This window comes from Engraulis encrasicolus, chromosome 20 (genome assembly GCF_034702125.1).
Source record: "Engraulis encrasicolus isolate BLACKSEA-1 chromosome 20, IST_EnEncr_1.0, whole genome shotgun sequence".
Classification (NCBI taxonomy): domain Eukaryota; kingdom Metazoa; phylum Chordata; class Actinopteri; order Clupeiformes; family Engraulidae; genus Engraulis; species Engraulis encrasicolus.
The window spans coordinates 6,184,115-6,191,702 of NC_085876.1; the positions used below are offsets into that span (position 1 = coordinate 6,184,115).

At 42.2% G+C, this 7,588-nt stretch overlaps 1 protein-coding gene across 5 annotated transcripts in view; it reads left to right on the forward strand.

Moving 5' to 3' along the window:
* The window catches only part of si:dkey-240h12.4 (death-associated protein kinase 2), a 40,330-nt gene extending 36,699 nt beyond the window's left edge, over positions 1–3,631 (forward strand). For all 5 annotated transcript variants that reach the window (XM_063185229.1, XM_063185230.1, XM_063185226.1 and 2 more), the window contains 3 exons: positions 1,424–1,513; positions 2,510–2,596; positions 2,809–3,631. In XM_063185229.1, the coding sequence (XP_063041299.1) occupies positions 1,424–1,513; positions 2,510–2,596; positions 2,809–2,889 (258 nt within the window). In that variant the 3' untranslated portion in view covers positions 2,890–3,631. The remainder of the gene's footprint in view (positions 1–1,423; positions 1,514–2,509; positions 2,597–2,808) is intronic.
* Positions 3,632–7,588: the final 3,957 nt, after the last annotated feature.

A 7,588-nucleotide genomic window follows, 5' to 3' on the forward strand; every position in this document is an offset into this window, starting at 1 on the left:
AATGGCATAATGTGATTGTATGTGTTTTCTACTTAATAGCATACCATACTTTTTTCAAATTAACCCTATTCTCTTACCGGTATTACATTTTATACCAGTGCTACGCACCAGAGCGCACAGGTTTACTTTCACCCCTGCTTGATGAGACCATGAATTTGCTTTAGATGGTGTCGAGCATGTGTGTTGGTAAAAAGTGATTTGTACAAAGAAAATAACCTCATGCTTAAAGTCAAGCATGGTAGTGGGTGTGACATGGTCTGGGGCTGTATGTTCTGCCATCAACAGTAGGAAGCCAAAGAAACATGCTTGTCAATGTGTACTGTGACTACTGAAGCAGATCATGATCCTCTCTATGGGAGTTTGACACAGGGGTGTACTAACTTTTGCACCAGTATAACTTCACAAAAATGGAAAAATATGTCATCTAAGTTATATTATTGACCTTACTTTTCTGCCGTAAGCTCAACAGATGTAGCATTAAACTATAAAAAAGCACTAAACTATATGCGCATTTTGGGAATAACTTGTGTGCTTACTCAAATATTGTTCAAAATGTTACTTTTCAAAAGGAGTGTACTCATTATTGCTGAGCTGTGTGTGTGTGTGTGTGTGTGTGTGTGTGTGTGTGTGTGTGTGTGTGTGTGTGTGTGTGTGTGTGTGTGTGTGTGTGTGTGTGTGTGTGTGTGTGTGTGTGTGTGTGTTTATACATATGGCAATGGGCGTGTGCGTGTGTTAGGGCAGTGGGTGGTTGGGTGTGGGTGTGTAAGCAAAGCAATCATCTGAGGATTTGAGGCACAACTCCAACCCCCCCCATAACCCACCTCTCTCCTCATCCCCCACCCTCCCTGACCCTCCCTACACCCTTGGACCTCCACCCTCTCATCTCCACTCCCTCCCATTCATCCCTTATCCCTCTCTCCCCCTCCCATCCCTATCCTTCCCCTCCATCCACTCTCTCTCCACTCCCTCCCCTTCACTCTCTCTCCCCCCTACCTTCCACTCCACTCCTTCCATCCCTGCCTCCCCTCCATCCCCCTCTCTTTTCTCCCCCTCCCACCCTTCCTCTCCCTCCACTCTCTCTTTCCTACCCACCCCTCCACTCCATCCCCTCCTCTCCCTTCTCTCTCTCCCCTCCCTCCATCCCTTCATCTCCCCCCTCCATCCTCTCCCCTCTCTTGTCTTTATTCCCTCCCCTCTCTCTACCTCCCCCTCACACCTCCCCTCTACCCCCTCCTCTCCATCCTCTTCCTCCTTTCCCTCCCCCCTCTCTCCCTCCCCCCTCCCTCATCTCCCCTCCTCTCCCTCCTCTCCCTCCTCTCCCTCCCCTCTCCCTCATCTCCCCTCCTCTCCCTCCCTTCTCCCCTTCTCTCCCTCCCTCCTCTCCCTCCTCTCCCTCCTCTCCCTCCTCTCCCTCTGCTCTCAGCCTCTGACGCGGACACAGGTGGCCAAGAGGAACCGCTCCTCTATCAACATGAAGAACTTCAAGAGATTCAATGCCAAGAGGAAATGGAAGGTTAGCGCGTGTGTCTGTGGGTGTGTGTGCGTGCGTGAGTGTATGTGCGCGAGTGTGCGTGTGTGTGTGGCCATAATCGTGGAACTGTACTGTAGGTTTCTTTTGTATTTGTGTATCTGCTCTGTCCACACAGCATGGTGGGAGGACAAGCTGTATAACAATACCAAGATGTTTCCATGATCATTCATTCATTTAGATTTGACAGTGTTCTTCAAAAACTTCAGCTTAAGATGCTTCACCCATTTTAGCCAACTGCAAAAAACGCCTGCTGAATGCCTAAGCCCTTCTTGGGAAAAGATGCCCTCTGCCCATTAAAACCTAAATATCTCAGCCTCCGGAGCTAATAAAAAACATGAAATAACTTGCTACTGTAGGACCCTCATCTTGCATTAGAATGTGTTCATTCAGCTTTAACAAAACCACACTCTTAATTAAAAGAGCTCCAATCTCAAGAACCTGAATGCAGCATGTAAATCGCTCCAGGCACCAAAGGTCAAACAACATATATGCTGCGTAGATTTGTCAGGCTTAAATGGGTTAATTGTCTTGTTGATTGATTGACTCAGTTCCTCTTCTGTTTGTTATTATAGGCCTATTATTTTTTATGCTTCCGTGAGATTTTTCAACAGCTCTGGCTGGGTTGTGAGGTTGGGAAGTAAAAAAAGAAAGAGTTACTTTGAAGAGAGTGGAGTGGAAGGGCTCTCGAGAGAGACTCTAATTTTACCCAAGGGTCTTGTTTACGGTCTCTGCAGAGATGATTCATCCTTATGAAGCACACTTGCTGGGCAAGAGAGTCCTCTGCTGGCTTGTGTGTGTACTGCACTAATGTAGTCAGCACTCACTCGGCTGTGTAATGAAAGGAAAATACTGTATGCTGAATGATTAATTACTGCATATAACATCCCCTATGCTCTCTCTCTCTCTCTCTCTCTCTCTCTCTCTCTCTCTCTCTCTCTCTCTCTCTCTCTCTCTCTCTCTCTCTCTCTGCCCCTGTAGATGTCCTATAACATGGTATCTGCCTGCAACCGCCTCTGCCGCCTACAGTTGCGCTGCAAGGCCAGCAATATACAAGAGGAGGAACTGGTGAGAGCTATGACAGTTATCTCTGACACAAGTTCTGAGACCATAAAAGCAGTCTATTGTTAACCATTATGTTGTATTTATTTAATTTATGAATACTTACTGTTATTGAAATTATTGCCATATTTTAGATTTCTGTACTTTTTTCTAGAGGAAGTGTATCAGGAATATGAAAGATGAAAAATAACTATAAGTTTGTGTCTCTTCGACTACAGAGACAGTGTGAAAGTGATCAGGAGGATGTTGAGACCAAACCTGCATCCCTCCTCCGCCGCAGGCTCAGCAGCAGTTCCTAATGTCACCAGCAGGTGGCAGGCTTAGCCTCGTTTTGGCCTGGTTATGGCTCTGCTTGGTATCTGATGGAAACCTCCAGGACCAGTAGATGGAACAAGAGGACTCCAGCTCCGTGGCTGCCACCATCCAGATACTACCTGCAGAAGTCTCAAGAGAAGAAGCACAACTTGGAAATGATGAGGATGAGGATGGATATGAGAAGGAGGAGGAGGAGGAGGATGATTTTTTTTTTTCAGATCTACCAGTCAGTTATCAAGACATATCAGCAGGAAGCATGCTTGCCAGCCACAAAGCTCTTGCCCTTCGCTTTTAACCACTAACCCCACAGCGGAATATAACATATCACAATATTCAAGAGGAGGTCTATCAGGATTGATAGCGTGCAAGGTTTACAGTAACATCTGGGCACGACTTTTTCTTTCATAGACAGCAGGTGTGAGGAAATACCATACAAAGCAGCATGTCCGTCATGCACACCTCTCCCGAAGAGAGAAAAAAAGATATCACAGATGTACGTTACATTGGATAATCCATGTACTGTAGCACCTGAGTTATCTTCAGTGTAGACAAACTATCAGATGTAAATTCATAACTGCTCAGTGTTTTAATGATTATCTCAGAGAAAACGCATGTTTGTGGCATGCAAAACCTAGCTGTCAGGGAGGGTAGTTTTTTATGTAGCTAAGTATAAATATATGTCTGTCAATGCATGGTGCGGTGACCTGAAAAGCGTATGATGGTTGCCTTTGGCGCAGTGTTAATTTCGTCAGCTTTTTTTGATTTAGTCTTAGTCTTAGTCACAATGACGAAAATCAATTTTAGTCTTAGTCATATTTTAGTCATTGCCTTCCCAATTTAGTCTTAGTCTTAGTCAAAATGACGAAAATCAATTTTAGTCATAGTCAAATTTTAGTCATTTTAGTCATTTTAGTCAACATTTTAAATTTTAGTCAACATTTCGATATTAAGTCATTTTACTCAATATTGTGGTGTAAAATAAATAACCTACAATGGCTATTGTTATTTCACAAATTATTACTAATATTGCCTATTGCAGCAAATATTCACCTTGTTACTTGGTCATTTTCCACCAAAACCCAAATCAGTCATTTCAACATCATAGAGCAAAAGAGCATCTCACACTCTCACACAACACGTCCAGGTGCAGCGCGCGCGCTTCTCTCTCTCTCTCTCTCTCTCTCTCTCTCGTGAATTAGAAGCTGCTGCATATTATATTTTTCATTTTGAGTTTGATCACGGAGGAAGCTACATGCTCTTCTTCACCTGACCGCGGGACTTAAAGCCTGCAGATTGCCAGCAGTGGGAACACCAGACATCCCAAGTCTGCATGAAGTTCAAGAAGTCTCCCTGATAGTGGCTTCCCGATGACCACGAGTCAGATAAAATACTGCTGATGTTAGACTATGCAAGTTAGCGGGTTTTTGTTTTCAATTGGCAATGCGAGCAGAGAACGATAATGACTCGTGCGGCATGTGTGGAATAGGCCTTAAATAAGATTGCGCAAGCACACTTCGTATGCCCTGCAAAAGTCCCAGGAAAAATAGTTAGGCAGGGGTATGCAGACTGGACGATAGAAAGGACACGCACATACACATATTTAAACACTAATGCTGTTTTGTGTTTGTCGGGTGTGTCGAGGCTCGATAAGCATGACCTGAAAAGAGTTTTTGGAACTTAGGAAGACGCTGAAGACGCATGGAAATGCTGTCGACTTCCTTGGGTCTTTTAGCGTTGCTCTCGACGAGAACAAGTTTCAAATCTCAACAGTTTTTAAAACTCTTTAGCGATCGCCAGCCATCCATTGATTCTTTTCAAAAATAGGCTACAGTAGCCGTGCCTCGGTTACTTTAGACAGGCCAACTTTCCCCCTGCTGGCGCGCGCTCCCGCGGTGACTGATTTTAAATAAATTCACAAAAATCCGACCTTCATGACTTTCTTGCGAACTGCCTACTCATATGGTTTAAACAACAAATATAGCAAACATTACAGAAAAAAAAGAACAGACAACGAACGCCGGGCTAAGACAGCCTAAGTGAAAAGGAGAATAGTGGAAGTTCGAGGAGGTTTTAGAATGACAGTATCAGAGGAGGATTGGCGCGACTGTCATTACCTACTGCAGAAACGTTAGGTTATGGCTATTATCCTCGTTCTTTGATAACAGAGTGAGGTCTTCGTCATGGACAAGAAATGGTTGAACATGTTTCAAAATGAACACCTCCCTCAACGTCGGCTATTTTTTGTCTTTCTCTGGGAATGTTTTAGGACCTAAACTCAACTTAAATGGACTCACTGAACTACTAGGCTACAGAACTACTGACTGAGCCGCGCCATGCATTGGCTGCCAGCAGATACAAGCGAGGCAACACAGCGTGAGCGCGCAATCACCTATGAAGTTCAAGACACTTAGGCCTATATTACAATTACAAATTACAAATTAATTATTAATAATTATATATTTTTAATGTCCATTCGTCCATGGCTTGTAAATTTCGTCTCGTCTTAGTCTCCTTGACGACAATATTTTTTTTATTTTCGTCATATTTTGATTTGCTTGAGGCAATTTTTAGTGCGTCATCGTCTCGTCATCGTCAAGGGAAAAAGGGGCGTTGACGAAATATTTTCGTCATCGTCGTGGTTGACGAAATTAACACTGCTTTGGGGGGTTTGCTTGGGATTATTACAAAATTTTAGAATGATTGTATTGTAGGTTTAGCTTAAGATGAAGTGAAAATGACCGCTTGAACACAAATGGTAATGAAGATACAGTATCATCACCACTACACCCTGAGTAGAGGCGTAGAGAGAGGAGACTTTGCGGCTGTATTTCAAAACCGAACACTGAAATGGTGATAATGGATATCAGACAAGGACAAGGAGAAGGATATGTGGACAAATGAGTGTTCTCACTGTGAAGACATTGCTTCATGAAACACCACTGCAAGTTGCTCTCCGGGTAGCCCACTGTATGTCGGTGTGCAAACAGCATGTGTCTTTAGTCGAGGACAGGACAGCGCTCTTTCTTCACGGAACTCTATTTGCAGAGAGCGACCAGCATTCCGTTACGCTGGCTAGAGGCCAGGATGAGACACAAAAGAGGTCGTTTTATTTTCCGCATAGAGAGCTTTCGCCCCTTTCCCTTCTCTCCTCGCTACGTAAACATACTTGTCATGTGCATGTATGTCTAGTGGATGCATGCCTCCATGACTTGATGTGCTGTAGTGTCTGCAACACCTCCTGAGAGCTAGGGTGAACTAAGGTAATTTGGGACATCAGCCAAATTGGGACAAATAAGGTTTTGGGTTGTTTTCTTTCTAAATATTAGCAGCCAATCACAAAATGGGATGTAATATTGTTACTGCAACTGTCATGTATAAGGAACAATAATTTTATTTGGTGTTAAGTATCATAAAAGAAATGAGCAAAGGTTTGAAGTGACAGTGGATCCAACACTTGTCAGTTTAGCTAGCTGACATGTCGATTGCGCTATCAGATCATAAGGATATTATGGCTGAATTAGTGATTATATGGTACAAAATATGATTGAAATATATGTTGTTTTACTAAAGGTTTAACTCAATATCAAAACATTTACACATTTGTCTTTACTTTATTAAGGAGACATACTTTTAGTAAGTATAGTGGAGTGAGCTAATTTGGGACAATATTTTAAGCTAAAATGGGACAGTTTTCTCATAGCAACAGAATGGGCTTCTGTTAGCTGTTAGCATAACATATTAGCACGCCATAGGCCTGTATTGTAATATGCATCCCACATGCTAATGGCCATGGCCACAGTCACACATGCCATACTCCTTCAATATTCTCTTGAAATGGAAATGTTTGCAGGGATGTTATATCATTTTTTAAATAGTTAAGATCCTAGTCTACTGTTAACAAGAGAAAAACGATATTATTCTTCAGTTTGTGCAAAAATAATGATAATCAAACAGACTGTCCCATTTTACATTAAAGGGTGTCCCAAATTGCCATAGCATTTTCTCACAACGAAGTTGGTGTCTCACTGTCTTTAAATGTTAATATATTATAAAATATCATACTTCAAAAACGAATTCCTACATGGAAATGTACCCAAGACCCATATGAAGACATACAATTACTAAATGTTGGTGTATTTTAAACTTAAAGTGGGTTTTTTTTGCGATCTGCCAAAAGTGTCCCAATTTACCATAGTTCACCCTACCTGGTGGAGGATGTGTGTCTCCTGAACTGTAAAGTATATTTTTGTTAGTTACAGTTATATGAAAGAGACAGATTTGAGAGTTACTAGTCTATTTTAACCACCCTATGTGTAAAAAGTAAAAGGATTGTATGTTTGATAAGCAGTTGTAAAATGGATGTTGCCATACATTATATTGTATAACTAACTACTGTTATTGTTAACTACTATTGTGTTATAACAGAGTATGATCTTATTTTTCCATTTACATCTTATGAACACCTTTGTCTGATGATCACTAAAAGATCTGGTTACTTTATTTAGCCTACATGGTTCTGGTTACTGGAAGATTTGTACTGTCAACAAGTGCTGATTAGAACCAACTCAAACTAAAATGTTAGTGAAATGTTAAGGAAATGGGGTGCATGGATTTGTGTGTGTGTGTGCGTGTGAACATGTGTGTGTGTGTGTGTGTGTGTGTGTGTGTGTGTGTGTGTGTGTG